Source organism: Miniopterus schreibersii (assembly GCF_964146895.1).
Source record: "Miniopterus schreibersii genome assembly, chromosome: 9".
Classification (NCBI taxonomy): domain Eukaryota; kingdom Metazoa; phylum Chordata; class Mammalia; order Chiroptera; family Miniopteridae; genus Miniopterus; species Miniopterus schreibersii.
Window position 1 is genome coordinate 60675954 of NC_138118.1, and position 17141 is coordinate 60693094.

Below are 17141 nucleotides of genomic sequence, written 5' to 3' on the forward strand. Positions count from 1 at the left end.
AGTGAAATAAGATACGCATTCAACTTATGAAAACATTTCTCAGTTGGAAAAAAGTTTGTAGTTAGATGTAATCATAGTCATTTCTTTCTTCCTCTTCGTAATGTTGTGCTGTTATCATTTCAAGCCTTGTACAGATGGCCAACAGCTTCTCAGCTGGTCTCCCTGATTTCATTCTCTCCTTTTTTGAAACTCCAAATATATGAAGGGCTATTGGAAAAAGCTATTGACTCATTCTGTGTAACTCTAGTAGTACAACTAAGACCTGTGGGTTGAAATGGTAATTCTGCATCCCTCATGTCTCTTTCCTCTTCATTAACCTGCAGTAGTAGCCCTCCACTCTGGGCAGAATCCAGGTTCTTTATCCTGGTATTAAAGATCTTTCATTACCGGATCTTATCGCTTACCTCTTCCTATGTTCATGGTCTGGTGCAGTCAGTAATAATGTGGTTGTTATCCTTCGAATGTGATTTGTGAATCTGTTTTTCATGCCTTTCTCTATGCCATTTTTTATGTTCAAAATACACTAGGACCTCCTTATCTTGAAGAACATATTTCAGATTCTTTCCCCTCCAGGAAGTACTCCTTGACCTCACTATCCCCTAGTTATCACTTCTTCCTGGTGTACTAACCATTCATTCCACTTTTTTGACTTTGAGGTTATAGGACATTCTACTTTCCTTTTTTAAAGCCATGCATCTTACTATGCAGCTGTAAAACAGAGGGGTCTCCTGCCCTTTGAGATAGCATGGAGGGACCTGGAGAGTACTATGCTAAGTGAAAGAAGTCAGAGAAAGACAGGTATCATGGATCTCACTTATATGTGGAATTTAATGAACAAAATAAACTGATGAACAAAATAAATGCAGAGACATGGAAACATGGAACAGATGAATCACAGAGGGGACACGGGGGTGGTGGGAAGAGATTAACCAAAGAACTTACATGTATATATGCATACCCATGGGCACAGAACAGTAGTGCAGTGAAGGCCTGGGGAGGGGGTGGGAGCGAGTTGGAAGGGGTCAGTGGAGGAAAAAAGGGGACATCTGTAATACTTTCAATAATAAAGATAAATTAAAAATAAAAATAAAGGCATACATCTTATTTCCCAGTTCACTTTGCAAAAATCTTGATATCAAAATGGGACGTTAGCCTCTTTGTTCCCCCAAATTATTTAACCCTGTGTCTTTTAATTGACTGAAATTTTGTAAACCAGTATCTTAATTAACTGAATGTAAGGAAAAAAGTCTTTTCTCGATTTTAACTTATTAAAAATAATATTTCAGTCCCCTGAATTTTTTTATATGGTAGTTCTTCATAAAGTATTAATACAAAAACAGGATCCAAAACCTAGACCTGTAGGTTTAATGAACTGTTTCCAACTGAGAATTAAAAATACGTGTGGCTCTATATTTCTTATTCATTGGTACTTAGCTACCACATTCATTGGTTACTAAAATTTATTTTTTTAAAGGGTATCTAAAAATTATTCAATTTAGTTTGTATTTTGCTAACTACTAAGCACAGATCTGGGAGGAATTTGTTGGAACTCATGGCTTTAAAGAGCCAGGAAGGAGAAACATAAGCTAATGGTGATGAGAAAATTAAAATTAGGATAGTGATTAACTTTTAAGTATTAGAAATCAAGATTTTTATTTATTTCCTGAAAATGTATATGAAATTGGTGCCAGCATTTGGATATGAATCAAAATCACTCAGTGAAGTTCTGTGACTTCACCCACACTCATAGAGAATCGCCTTTTATCTGACCTCTTAGTCTGCTTTATTTTATTAAACTTTGAGTTGCTATAGCAGGTTTTATGAACTAATAGTTCTAATGAAGACCCCATTAATATGCCATTTTTTAACACACTAGAGACCTCATGATACAAGTATTTTAATACGATAACTTCCAAGCGGATATATGTTTTTCAATCCTCCATTATTTATATGAGTCAAAAAGCATATTAGGCACTTTGAAGAAGTGGGTCAGCCCAAACCCCTTCTGTGTTCCTGGGTATGGAAAGCCTGGGCCTGGCTCAGTGCATTGGTAAATGGAAAACACGTAGATTTAAAAGGAAGAAGTAAAACTTTATTCACAGATGACGTGGTCATCTATGTAGAAAATCCTAAGGAATCTACAAAAGATGCTACCATAACTGATAAGTGAGTCAAGCAAGGTTACAGCAGATAGGCTGATGTCCAGAAATCAATTCTGTGCCTATATACTAGCAATAGCAAAGAATTGAAGATTCAAATTTAATAGCATTCATGATGACATAAAAAATATTTAAGGATAGCTTGTCATAATATATTGAATATTTCAGCAAAATTCTTCTGAGAGAAAATAAAGACAACCTAAATGAGTGAAGAAATAGACCATGTTTATGGATCAGAATACTCAATATTGTTAAGATTTCAGTTTCGCCCCAAATCTACAGATTAAGCACCATCTCAGTGAAAATCTCAGAAGGCTCTCTTTTTTTTTTTTTTTTGTAGAAGTAAACATTTTTTAAAAAGAACAAAGTTGGGGACTTTTACTGCCTGAAAGCTAGACTAATCACAACAGTCTTGTTTAGGCATAAGGATAGAAATATAGATTAATGCAACAGAATAGGGAGTTCCAATATAGGCCTGCACAGACATAAACAATTGATTTTTGACTAATGCACGAAGGGTAATTCATTATGGGAAATAATGGTATTTTCAGAAACCAGTGCTGTAATAACTGGATAGCTACATTTTTAAAAATAGATTTTTATTGATTTTTTAGAGAGAGAGAGGAAGGGAGAGCGAGAGAGAGAGAGAGAGGAACATCAGTCAGCTGCCTCCTGCACACCCCCTACTGGGAATAGAGCCCATAACCCATGTGCCCTTAATGGGAATTGAACCCATGACCTTTTGGTCCATGGGACAGTGCTCAACCAACTGAGCCACACTGGCCAGGGTGGATAACTACATTTAAGAAAAACAAAACTTGACCTTCCTTCCACAGTCTATACAAAAATTAACTCAAGATTGATCATAGACTGAAGTGCAACAGCTGAAACTATAAAGTTTCTAGGAGACAGGCAAAAATCTCAATGATCTTGGGTTAATCAAGGATCTTTAAGACACAAAAGCAAGAACAATAAGAGAAAGAAATAGTAAACTGCATCAAAAATTTAAACATTTGTTTTGAAAAATGCTCTTAAAGTGAAAAAAGCAATCTAAAGACTGAATATTTGCAAAACATTTATCTGATAAAGGACTGTTATTTAGAAGACATGAAGAACTCTTAAAGTTCATTAAGAAGATATATAACCCTATTAAAAATGTGCAAATCAATTAAAGAGACACTTCACCAAGGAAGATACACAGTTAAGCACATGAAATGCTGCTCAACGTCATTAATCATTGGGGAAATGCAAATTCCATTGGCAGTGAGGTACTACTATGCACCCAGTAGAAGGGCTGAAATTTAGAAGACTGATAATGCTTTGCACTGACAAGGATGTGGAACAGCTCTAACATTCCTTCACTGCCAGCAGGAATGCAAAATAGCACGGCCACTTTGCAGAACAGCATGGCAGGTTCCTACAAATTAAAATACACACTTACCATACCAGCCAGCAGTTTTACCCCTAGCTATATACCCAGAAACAATAAAAACATCTATCAACCCAAGATTCATTTGCATATTCATAGGAGTTTTGTTTGTAATCGCTGAAAACTGGAAAAACTTGAGTTCAGATGTCCTTTAACCAATAAATTGATATACACAATTTGTATATCCCACAGTATACAGGGGTGGGCAAAAGTAGGTTCATAGTAATTATAAGTAATACAATAATTAATAAATAATACAAGACCAAACCCCATGTTTTGCATACTCACAAGTGTAAACCTACTTTTTTCCCACCTTTGTAATTGATTTTACTGTCAAATACCCTATCTTAAGAAGAACCCTGAAAATTTTTAAAGTGTTTAGGAAAGACTGGATTTTGTGTTTATGTTACTCCTAAGACTACGCCCTTTCCCACAGACAAGAGGAGCAGCCATGGTGGATTTCACACCAGGGGCAGCAGAACTTCTTAGTCTTATATATGTGAAAATGACCAACAGTCACTGACTGGTGATAAAAAGATTAAAAACAGTGGAGACTTCAAAAAACTACTTTAAAGAAGACTTTGGCTCAATGAGATATTTCCTGATGTCACTGTATGTAGATTAACATTTTTAAAATTTCCTTTTAAGTAGTTATGTGCATAAATATTTAAACCTGAGAAATCAATGATAATTTTTAAATAGAGAAATGTCATTTCTTGAGAGGAAACAGCTTTTCTAGAAAATACCATTTAAATTCTAACTACCGCACAGCATGTAGTCCTTGAAGTAGCATGTGTTAGACAATTTTAAAAAAAAATTCAGCTGAAGTCATATGTCCCTTGATGGGGATATGTTCTGAGAAGTGCTTTGTTAGGTGAGCCCGTGGTCATGTGAACATCGTAGAGTGCGCTTGTGAAAGCCTTGGTGGCATGGCCTACCATTCACCTAGGTTACACGGTACAGCCTAGTGCTCTTAGGGTACAGGCCTGTATAGCATGTTACTGTGCTGAATATTGGAGGCAGATGTAATGCAATGGTACTGCTGTAACTAAACACATCTAAACTTAGAAAAAGCTCAGTACAAATATGACATAAAGGATTAAAAATGGTACACTTGTATAGCGCCCTTACCAGGAATGGAGCCTGCAGGACTGGAAGTTGCTCTGGGTGTCAGTGAGTGAATGTGAAGGCCTAGGACATCACTGTACACTGCTGTAGACTTTATAAATACTTTACACCAGCATCACCAAAATGTGCAAGAAATGGCATTGCACTGCGTTCCAGTGGCTATGACGTCACCAGGCGATGGAAAGTTTTCAGCTCCATTATAATTATGGGGCCACCGTTGTATATGCAGTCCATTGTTGACTGAAACATCATTATGCAGCACATGACTATACTTTTTTTTTAATATTGAAATACAATATTAAAAAATGTCCTGACAATTAGAACTGGGTAAGATACAAAATTCCTTTCAAAGAACTACTGCTTTCAATTAAGTTTGAATATTTCAGGTCCAGATATTACAGGCCTAGCTTTTAAAAGCAACATTTTCCTAGATGGATTTTTAAAATGTTAAATATTAAATATATATGTTATAGCTCACCATATATCAAGTTAGAAAGGAAAAATATGTAAGGGTATGCAAGTACAAGAAAGAGGCAAAATGTTGGTTGTATAGGACTTTAACTTCTAAATACTGTCAGCAAGTTTTAGTGAAAGTGGCTGGATATACATTTACCACCACTTGCTCAAGCAGAATTAAGTGAAATACTTAAAAAGCTACCAAGTTCAGAGTAAGGGCATAAAATGTGATCAAACAGGAAAAATGAGACACTTTTTACAAAAATGTTTAGAAGTACCAATTACTTTGTGATCCAAAGCTCAAGTACTATCTAAGGAGAATAGGTCTTGTACAGCTATTTTTCTTTTTGATTTTTAAAGATATCCAGATTTTGATGTACATACAATAAGTATTTGTTTAAAGAATATCTGAATGAAATAATTGATTGCACAAAACTAATAACTATATCCTGGTATAGCTTTTCCTTTTTTAAACTAGCTTAATCCCACATTGAGTATTTTTAAATTTTGGCATCAAATGCCATTTTGACTAGTGTGTCACTTTTACCAGAATAACTTTTGTCTGAAAAGCAAGGCACTCATAAATCATTTTTCAACATAACCTCTCACATCAGTCACACAAAACATGTAGGATTTTTATGACTTCAATTCAGCAAATTGTAAGTGCAATTTTATAGTTATTTTTTGTTTGGTCACCAGAGAATTCAATAAACTAATCAGATGAATTCCATATACTGTCATCATCTAAACTCCCAGGGACAGTATATGGGCATTGCTTGCTCTGATGATAGGTAAAAAAAGAAATACTGATTTATCTGACTTTGTCTATTGAATCTCAGCTTGAGGGATAGAGGGGGCAGTTCTTAGCCAAATAATTCACATTGAAACAAGATGCTTGTTTTAACACTAGAAACAAGCCATGCTAAAAACATCAACCTTAATTGTATATTTTAGTTTTAGTATTGCCATTATATATACATAACCTTAGAAAAGACCTAATTTTTAATTTAAATACCCATTACAGTTTGGGTTCTGCTACCTCATTCTTATAGCTAAAAAAATAAAACGATCACACCATTTCTTGTTGAAGCAAAGAAAAAAAGTTGAGAGAGTAAGTAACAAGAAAAAATACATTTTTAAAGGACCTAAAAGTTTAGAAACAGGCTAATTTGACTACACATATGTCATTTCAATGGGAGATAATATCTAAAATATATATAATTGTGCACAAATATCACATATGTAGAGGGACTGATTGCTGCAGACTTTTGTTATATTTTTTAAGATTTTGAAACTCAGTGTAATGTGATCATATAATCCACACTTTGATCTTTAATGGGTAACTTATACTAACGTTTTCAGAACACACTAGTGCAAGTATTTTATCTTTTTCTTATAATTGACTCACAAAAACCCAGTCTGTTTTCAAAACTAGTGTGATTCAAGTAAGAGGTCATTGGTTTGTACAGATGGTATTTTAAATACACTCACCCCTATTTAGATACTAATATTAATACATATCTAGGTAAAAATGAGTAAACATTTATTAAATACTCTCTAGGTGCCAGGTAATTCATTGAGCTTTTTGTATGGATAATATATTTATTTGTTAAAATTATTATATTTAATTTACAAATATAGAATGAAGGCTTAGAAATGTTAATATTCAAGTTCACAGAGCTAGTAACTCATGTTTGTGTTTCAGTGAATTTGTCCTATCAAAGCCATTTTCCTCTTTTACTGACCCTTTTAACCGCTAAGTTATACTATCACAGCATATCCATACTATGAGTATGAATCCATAATTGAAATAATAACCTTACTTTAAATTTTACGTTTTCCACTGAATTCTATATGTGCTAAATTGTACATATGCTGTTATAGGACATATTTATAAAGACAGCTTTAAAATAGACCAAACATTTAAGAACATATAGAAAGGTAATTTGAATGTTACACATTGTTCAAATGGGAGATTTTTAATCATTTTTGTCATAGTAATAAGGCCTTAAAGTCCTTTCATGTCCATACCATATTTTATTATTTTATCACTCTATTAGACACAGGGAGTAGATACTAATTTCAGTGAGGAAAATAGAGAATAGTTCCACTTCTGGGTGCTTTCTCTCTGGGCCATACTTATCAAGATGAATTCTAATATGGCAAATATGCACTATAAATTATACTGAATTACAGAACTTTAAAGATGTGTAACACCACCCAAGATACCTGCCTGAATGAAGAGATGTGTACTTTAACATAACACTTTTTTTTTAATATATATACTTTTTAAATTTATCTTTATTGTTTTGTTTTGTTTTTAAGTTTTATTTTTGTTTAAAATATTACAGATGTCCCTTTTTCTCCCCAATGACCTGTTCCACCCAGTCCCTTCCCCCTCCCCAGTCCCTCTCCCCACCATTGTCCGTGTCCTTGGGTTGTGCATACATGCATATAAATTCTTTGGTTACTCTCTCCTATTTCATGAGAGGAATTGTCTATTTCGTATACAGTTTCAAATCACTCTGTTTCATCATTTTGAATTCAAACTAATATTGGGCAAATAGTGAATACTGTTAAATTGTAGTAGTAAATTCGGAAAGTCAAGCTGTGATTTTGAGCAACTCTGACTTCATGATTTAAAATGCTTTCTTATGCCACATGGAACAATTCTTATTTCCTCGGAAACTTTGATCATAGGTATTTTTTCCTTTAAGCTTTAGCATTCCTAAATAATTCTGGTTTGGATTAGGGGTCATGTTTTGAAGATAGGTAGAACCTTGCACATCATATTGGAGTTTTAATTATTCTATTATATAATTATGTACTTTCTTATGATATAATTTAGACTTAAAAAATAATCTGCTTTAAAATTTCTCACAAGGCCTTTCTTAACATCCTTCACTCATCTCTAAAATCTGCAATTAAAATCAGTTCCAACTATTTCGCAAGTAGACTACATCTTATGCTTTTCTCTCTCTGAATTGTGTTTAGATTAACTTTAAACTCTTGCCTTGCAGAGGAAATAAGCTTCTACATTCTTAGGGAAAACTGTTAAACTAAAGGATCTGACAATGTAATTCTCAAATGAGTTTAAAGAACTTATGGCTTAAGTTCTTTAAACTTAAGTGAATGTGAATTCTAATTTACATACTTTGAGCTTGGCTACTGTTTTTGATTAACATGCATTTTGTACATTAATTGCTCCCTTCAATCTCATGTCAGATTTATAGTAGGTAAGTTATACTCTCTTAAACCTCACTCTATTATTCATTTAAAGGAAGATAAAAGATCAGTATAGAAAATTTCAGAGGTAAACCACGATTGGCAGAAGAAGATAAATCAGCACATTCACATATATTATTTGTGTGTGTTTTGTATGTATGTATGTGCAATATATATAGATGAGGATATGTAAATAGATATCCAGAATATATAAAGAACCATTATAACTTAATAATAAAAAGTCACAGACAACCCGGTTTTTAAAAAAATGGTCAAAAGATTTGAAAAGACATTTTACTGAGGAAGACATATGAATGGTCAAAAAACACATGAAAAGATACTTAAAATCATTAGTCATCAGGGCGTTGGAAATTAAAACCATTATAAAATACAACTAGATACCCAGTAGAATGGCTAAAATTTTAAAAGACAATACTAAGTGTTGGTGAGGAGTTAATGCAACTTCAACTTTCATGCATTGCTAATAGGAATATAAAATGATACCATCATTTTGAAAAACAATTTGGCAATTTCTAAAAAAGTTAAACATATACTTAACATGTAAGATCAATTCTACTATTAATTATTTGTCTAAGGGAAATGAAAATTAATGTCCCCACAAAGACTTGCACTCAAATGTTAGTAATTTTGATCATAATATCCAAAATCCAACCCAAATACCTATCAGTAGAAGAATAGATACACCAAATATAGTATGTCTGGTACAATGAAATACTGTTCAGTTATAAAAAGGAACAAATTGCTGATACTTGCAACAATATGGATAAATGTCCAAAACATTACAGTGAGCCAAAGAAACCAGACACTGTATGATTCCATTTATATGAAACTCTAGAAAAGACACATCTAATATGGGCTCAGGGTGAGTACAATTTACTGTTAAGGGAGATGGTGTATGTGGGGTTGATGGAAATGTTCTATATCTTTATTGACATGGTATTTACAGGTTTATACACTTGTCAAACTTAATGACCTTTACATTTAAAATAGATGTCTTTATCGTGTGTGAATTATACCTGAATAAAGATGAAAATTTAGTTTTTACAAATTCTCTTTATAGTTGATTCTTAAAGGAAAACAGTTCAAATGACGAAATGAACACCCACACATAACATCAGAATTAAGGCCTGTTTGAAACTTCATAAAAACTTTTCTAAAAACAATTATTAATATCTAAGTATAAAAATTTGCACCTTTTTTGTATTTAAACAGAAAATGTAGAGTACTTCACTTAAAATTATAATTGAATACAGCGATGTGTTATCATAGGAAAGTATCAGTTTAGTACAGAAACAACTAAGAGTCACATCCAAAATAGTGATGTTAAATGATACAGAGAAATTATATCATGAAGACATTTTATTTGTATTTTTAACAAAGATAGAACCATATATTAGTGTGAAGAGATGGATGTTGAGTGAATATTCATTTGTTGAGCAAACACGTAGTATTAATGAGGAGGTGCCGTGAGTGTGGCTCGCAATAAATGGCTTGCCTGGCCTTTTCTTTATAGCTGTTTTCTTACAGGAATTGCTATCAGCATATTTTCCTTAGTCCCTTTATTACTTGAAGCCATATCCTTCTTCATACCATTTTCTCCAAAAGAAGTGAAGTCACCACCTCTCATTTTAGTTTTTCGTTTTAAATCCCCGACTAAAAAAACTACATTTGTTCCCGCTTTATTCCTTACCTCCAGTTATAGTAACTTAGCAAGAGGCACCACTCTCTGTATATTTACTCACCCGAGGTATGCTGTATCTCACAAAGTTTTCAGGCAGTCTTTGTGTTATAAAGAGCACATTATTATAGAAATCTTATGTTCAGTGGTACAGGAAATTAGGAGTTTATTTCCATATGTAGAGCATCAAAAATGTGTAAAGTACTGTAATACATCTGTTTGTCTTCTCCCAAGGTAATAATTTTTTTATTATCCTTTATTTTTTTCGTTCATTTTTGGAGGCTACTGCAAAAATCACTCTAATTCCTCAAATAACTTCTCCTGCCACCCAGGCCTCCCAGTTAGAGTATAGAGGTGATTATTATTATTATTATTATTAATCATTATTATTTTTGAGGCTTCATGGACCCGATGGGATGGCAAGTTCGGGCCCTTTCCCTCGCCCTTCCCCCGGGCCGCCTGACCACACCGGTCTCCTCCGACCCCGCAGGTTTGTCATCGGGCGCGAGAAGCCGGGCCAGGTGAGCGAGGTCGCGCAGCTCATCAGCCAGACGCTGGAGCAGGAGCGGCGCCAGCGGGAGCTGCTGGAGCAGCACTACGCGCAGTACGACGCCGACGACGACGAGGTGGGTCCCGCGGCTCGGGGCGCTCGGCCTCACGGATAAGAAACATTACTTGCTTTCGTTAGTCACAAAGTAATGGTGTTCCGTCGACAGCGCGCAGACTAAGGGACCCAATAAGTCACCCTTTGTCACGCTGTTACAGAAATTCCCGGGACCGCGAAGAGTGAGGACGCCCCAGTGTGGACAGTGCTGCCCTTACGGTGTGGGTCAGGTGATGCTCTGTCTCGGATTTGTGTGTTTTCCAGCCTTCACCACGTTTTCCACAAGCGTATGACGCTGTCTCAGAACAGCTCAGGCCGCGGCCGTGGGAGGGGCACGCGCGCGCGCAGGAAGGGCGCGTCCCGGGTCTGCGCGCCGGTTCGCGCTCCCTGACGCCGAGCCGCGCCTTTCCGGCAGCGCCCGCGCCCGTGGAGCCGACGCCCCGCGCTCTGCCCGGGAGCAGGTGACCGAGCGGGGCTGCCGGGCCGCCCGGACCGCGCGGGGACGCGCAGACGCCGGCCTGCTGCCCGGGGCCGCCGCGGGTCCATCCCGCCTGCTCTATTTTAAACACGCGTGCGGTTCATGTGGCGGGTCGGAAGGCCCGTCAGCAGCTCGGTGGTAGCATTTCAGACTCCGCAGCATAGTAGAGATTCAGGTGAGGTGAGTACTCTCTCCAGCTGGTGCGAGGACAGTGCAACTCGGTGTGTCCGACCTCTACTCCTCTGAATTTATTCTTCGTCCCGAACTTCTTTTGCTTCCTAGCCAAATCAGACATTCAAGTATTTTTCATGTATCTTTAGGCCGGAACGTTTTAACCCAGATGTGTATTAACTTTTCATGTGCTGGTAGTATTGTGAGGATGTACTCTCCATTTATTATAGTAGGAAATTTTAAATGGTGCGTTAGTGAACTTTCGATCAAAGAGTACACAATAGAAAGTCTTCACGTGAAAGTCTCTCGGAATGCTATTTAGTTGATTTATTTTTTTCCTTTGTAGAATTCATTTGAAATAGCAAGTACTTTTTTTATTATCCTGAGTATTTATATATGAAAATGTTATTTTGGATTTAGAAACTAAAAAAGTGATTTCCTCAGATATTTGAACTTTCTTCTTACCTAGTTTTCCATCTTCTGTGTTAGTGTTTGATGTTTTAGCAGAGATACTGGTTTGCTTTGGCTACAAGCCTATTTTAGGTCTGGTTTTTACCTGCTCTCTCTGCTGGAAACAATTTGGATCTGAGGTTCAGGGGAGTATGGGTGACATCAAGTGGTGGAAGCTGAGGAGACCAAACTTTCCCGTCCCCGTGGGCCTCCATTCTCTGGCTTCAAAGCACAGGGATTGGGCTAAGTCTCTGAATTCTTTCCAGCGTCTAATATTCTGTGAGTCTCTGGAATAAAATGTCTGGTCTGACAAGAAAAGAGGGAAAATAAAATAGTTTTTTAGGGCTCTGCAAGTGAAATTCTTAGATCATATACTACACACTTCTTCCAGTTATTTTGAGGAATTGATCACATTCATTCCCCAAATTTTTTGACTCAAGCAGCTAATGCTATATATATAGATATAGATATATAATTCTCTAATATAATTTGAGTAAATGCAAAAGGAATATTTGTTACTCAACATTTATACTTAGGAAAACATCATATGGACTTTTTTTTGCCTGTTTTTGTAAGGAAAGCAGAGTTGATTGTCTCTTAAGGAGATATTTTCAGGGGGAATCAGGGTAAATAAATATTCAGTGCTAGACACTTTGCAAGGTGCCTATCCCACATGGTTTCATGTATCTTTACAGCAAAGAAGAGATTCCTTTTTTTCTCTCTCTCTAACAATGCAGCAACCGAAGCTTTATCTAGTGGTGCAGCTAGTAATTGGCAGATTTAGGATGGAAAGAGGGTCTTCCTGGCTCTGAGGCCTGGACTCTGCAACACACTCCTGTTTTTGAATGGAGTGGACTGTTGGGCTGTCTGTGTTCAGGCACACAGAATAATTGGGTAACTAGAGATGTTGAGAAGAGGATTCTTGTTTAAGGAGATGGAGTATCTTGTAATACTTTGGTTCTGTGACTCCTTTCCTGTATTTCAAATAATAAGGGAATCGAATTCTTGGAGGGTATTTTACACTAGGCAAATACTTAATCCATAAGTATCCTCTGAAGATAGGGCTTAAAGGGAAGAATACTTGAGTATACAAATATGTTACAGAAAATAGAGTTTAGCTTTAGGTTAAACTTTTTCTCGCTTGCTGCTATGTTATTCCAAGTAGCCTTCACTTTATTGAAACGGCCAAGGAGCCTTTGCCTTTGTCTCACTCATGCTCCTCTGACTGATGTTCTCCCTTTCTTGCTGTTGCACACCACCTCACCAGAGTGTGCCCAGCCAAATAAAACCAACTGTTAATTTTCTGTGCATAGGAGAGGTGAACGCTGTGCAAATGATGAAAAGTCACTTTTGTGTAAACACTTTGACCTATGTGACTTCAGTTCATTTTATTACTAATGCTACCAAGTATTTTTAAATTTGAGTATTATGTCCCTATTTTTTATTTACCCTCTTTCTCTGTTAATAAAAGTAAAATGTCCATGCAACATAATGGAAATGAGATGAACCAATATGGGTTACCCAATGGGTAAGTGGTCCTTGAATAATTTAGTTAATTTTATATGTAATTGAGCAATTCATTGATTTACATATCTTTGTTCATCCTGAATTGTGTTAGCAATCACTTGGTTTCTCACGCTTCTTATTTATAGAGTCATTTTGTGATTTCAAAGATAGAATCATTTTTATTTGACAGTATCCCCTGTGACATCCCCTGGGCCAGCTAGGAAAACCTCTAATTAAATCCAGAACAACCAAGTTCATCCAAGTAATTTCCAGAGCCAGCACTTAGATCATCATTGTCTGCTGACGGATAGACAGCTTCTGGTTTTGGTCAAGCCATCCAAGGTTGATTCCAACTTGGAACTTGTCACTTTGACAGAGGGGAGTTGCTTGCTTGAATTGCCTACAGGGAAAACATTGCAATGTGATAAATATATCCAGAAATAGCAAAAGTACAGTGGTCCCCTATCAGAACCATATTTAGGATTAAGAATACTTAATCATGTATAGTGTGTGCTTAGATATATGTTTAAATGCTTTAGGAAAGCATAAATGATACTCCAAAAGAATTTAAAATACATAAATAATATCCAAACTCTATTTAAATTTCTGCATTTTTTCTAGGCTTTTTTCTCCACGTATTTAAACTACAAGAGTTTATAATAAGCAAACAGCCAATTCAGTTTTAATTTGCATTCCTATATCTTTTTACTCTCAATATGAAACCATTCTGATTTTTTCAAAAGCAAAGTTAAAATGGCTCTACCTAAAGGCTAAAGAATAAAAGAGATCCTATAAAGAAGAGCGATATATAAATCTGAAAAACTGAAAAATTTTAAATGTGAATCTGTGATTAGTGATTGCATTTCTGGATTTAAATAGAATTATTGTTCATTTCTTTTTCTCTTTCTTTCTTTTTCTTTTTTTTTTAAACAATCTGGAAGGTAACCATGGAGGATTTCAGTAAACCCCTCAGACAGTCAGCTCTATCCCACGAAATTCTGGGGGTATGGTAAATTTTTCAACTAGATTTGAATTTTCAATAACAAATTAAATCTCCTGTCATACTCCACAACAGTCTTTAGCCTTTGAGTGATGGGGTAATATAATTCTGGTATGTTTTGTGTACGGTGGTCTTCTGTGCATATTTTTAGTACCTGTTTCTATCAGAGAGCATTTTGCAGTGTGAAGCGCTGTGTGCTCAGACTGGAGATGAAGTACAAACTGGTACTGTACCACTTTTTTGAAAAATACATATGGTCGTTCACATTAAAATGAGCTATTTTACATGCACCTTTAAAGTTATATGATTATTTGCTTTTGCCTCTTTCTGTATCCTTTTAAAATATACTATTTACTACATTTTAAAGTCTTAGATTATAGATGACATTTCAAAGTCTCTTTAGGCAGTAGTTCATTAGTATGTTAATCATCACTCCAGTAATGGAGGCCCCCTTTTGTTAAAACATATTTTAATCTTTCTATAATTTCTTTCCATTACTGGAAATTAATATTGTTATAACTATATCATGACAGTATTAGTTAACTTTTTAGAATCTTTTAAGTATTGAATACAATTTAGAGCAGCTACCTACATGGGTGTGCATTTTCATTGCTTGTGTTAACGTAATAATTGGTGGCAAAAAGATAATGTAAGCTGTGGTTTGCACAAGTGTTAAAAGGTTTACAAGAATAGAATTTTTATGTGAAAAGCATTAAAGGGACAGCATTCTATTGGACTCATGCTGTTTGCTGTTCCTGGTTGCAAGCAGCTTGCGTTGGTGAACAAGAGCTTGCGGTTGTTAGGGATGGCCTTTTAGCCATGCGAATTGGCCTCGTCCTGTGTAATGTTCAGAGACTAAGAGCAGGGCATTCCCCTAGTTCCCCAGAGTGTGTGCTGTAGCAGGCACTGGAACCTCAGTGGTTTCTTCTTGTCCTTTAGCCTTAGGCTGTTCTCGTTAGTGGGGAAAAATCCTTCTTTAATTTTTGTTGTCAACCATTTTAGAACACGATGGCTGACTTGCAAGGAGTGTCTGGCAACTGCAATAACAATAACAACTATTTCCTTCAGGTTTGTTTTCTGGTGGGAAATAATGCTTCTCTGTACCTTCCTGCTCCCTGTGTGAAGTGAAATAGTCTCTGTCTTATTAACTAGCTTTATGCTCATAAGAACTCTAGCGCTGTGTGTTGTGAATGTTGAATACTAGTTTGATGATTATTGTTTGAAAAATAACACTTAATTCTGAAACATGATTCTAAATATTTTAGATGCAGAACCAGACTCGCTTCCTAATATTTAACCATGGATGTTTTTAACCCCTAACACTTTAAGTATTCTGTAATTCATAGTAAAGGGAAACAAAAGATATCTAACAGCAGAGCTGTATGAGGTTGGTACAATACAGTGTATACAGTGATTTATCCAGTGATTATTTTTAAAGAAAATAATCTTTTGATACAAAGTTCTTAATTTTTTAAAAACTGAATGCATGTATCTTTAAATTATCATAGTACTTATTTGCATGATTTATATGATGGATATACCAAAATGTCTAAAAAGGTATTATATTATAAATAAGATAATTCCCATTATCTTTATCTGCCATTAATAGAGCTAGAAGAGCTTAAAAATGGAAATCAGGTATGTTTAAAAGGGAGATTGGCTTGTGGTGATTAGAGGAGCCTGAAGAATAGGAGAAATATAAAACCTCTTAAACAAGCTGTTCACAGACTCCCATTTGACTGGATCTTTAAAATCATTACATATAATTCTATTCTTTGGTTTGTGATCTCCAAATCTACAGTAGTGGTCATTTTCATTGAAACCCAAAATCTAAGGGGCTCGGAAAATATTCTTGAAGACTGTATCCATGCTTGATTTAACCTATATAATGTACTGGCACACACACACGAGTGCACACACATGTGCACACACATGCACACACACTGTCTCCAGAAGGTGAATATCCTTCTCTACTTGAAAGGTCCTCTTTATAAATGTTATTTGTATATAGAAACATTATCAGTATAACATTGAGCACAGACAGGAAGATGAGCAGTGTCAACGGGAAACAGAGGTTAAAATAAAAATCTTTGCCTAAATAATGTCACCTTCTAGTAGCTCATTTTCTTTATTTTGTCATAATGCAAGTGACTTGAATGTGTTTTCATGAAGTTTTCTTCCAGCTACCACATTGTGGTGATATTTATGCATGAGCCCGATACAAAATATCAAATAAAATTTACCAGATTCTTCTATGCCATTAAATTCTTCTGAGAGCATATACTTTGTACCCCTAGAAACCATACTAGAACGAATCTACATTACAATGATGAACCACAGTCTGCAGTGTCAAACAGATGCCATAGAAACAAACACAAATGACAGTATTTTTTTCAACTTTAAAAAACATAAGTTGAGTATAATTTCTTTACCAAAAAGTTCTAAAATGCTAAAATCACAGAGAGAGATGGGCCTTATTGACTGACTTTCCACGGGGCCACAGGGACCCTGTGGTTTCCCCATGCCTCTGCCCCTCCTGTTTTCTCCACCTTGAATGCCATAATCTGCACCAACTCTTGGTTGCCCTTGTATGCCACCAATCCTCTTCACCTTTCAGGGCTCTGTTAGGTTTCATGTATCTCCTCCACAAACCTCCTTGGACTCTCTCAGCTGGGCTGGGTGGGGGGCTTTTTTAATGAGTCACTAGCACCGTGTGTATATTATTATTTACCCATAAATTTGCCTCACTAGCTTGTAGTCTCTTCAATGACAGGTTTCAAATAGCTGGTTGGTTTTCAGTACATCCAGGGATGAGCACAGCATTGGGTAGATTAGA

The 17141-nt window shown here is 35.8% G+C and overlaps 1 protein-coding gene across 21 annotated transcripts in view; it reads left to right on the forward strand.

Annotated features, from left to right (window-relative positions):
* PPP1R9A (protein phosphatase 1 regulatory subunit 9A) overlaps window positions 1-17141 on the forward strand; it is a 229092-nt gene that overhangs the window by 143658 nt on the left and 68293 nt on the right. For 11 of the 21 annotated variants that reach the window (XM_081147225.1, XM_081147242.1, XM_081147241.1 and 8 more), the window contains exons 6-7: window positions 10587-10722; window positions 15308-15373. In XM_081147225.1, the coding sequence (XP_081003351.1) occupies window positions 10587-10722; window positions 15308-15373 (202 nt within the window). The remainder of the gene's footprint in view (window positions 1-10586; window positions 10723-15307; window positions 15374-17141) is intronic. The other 10 variants (XM_081147245.1, XM_081147227.1, XM_081147229.1 and 7 more) reach the window with 1 other exon arrangement.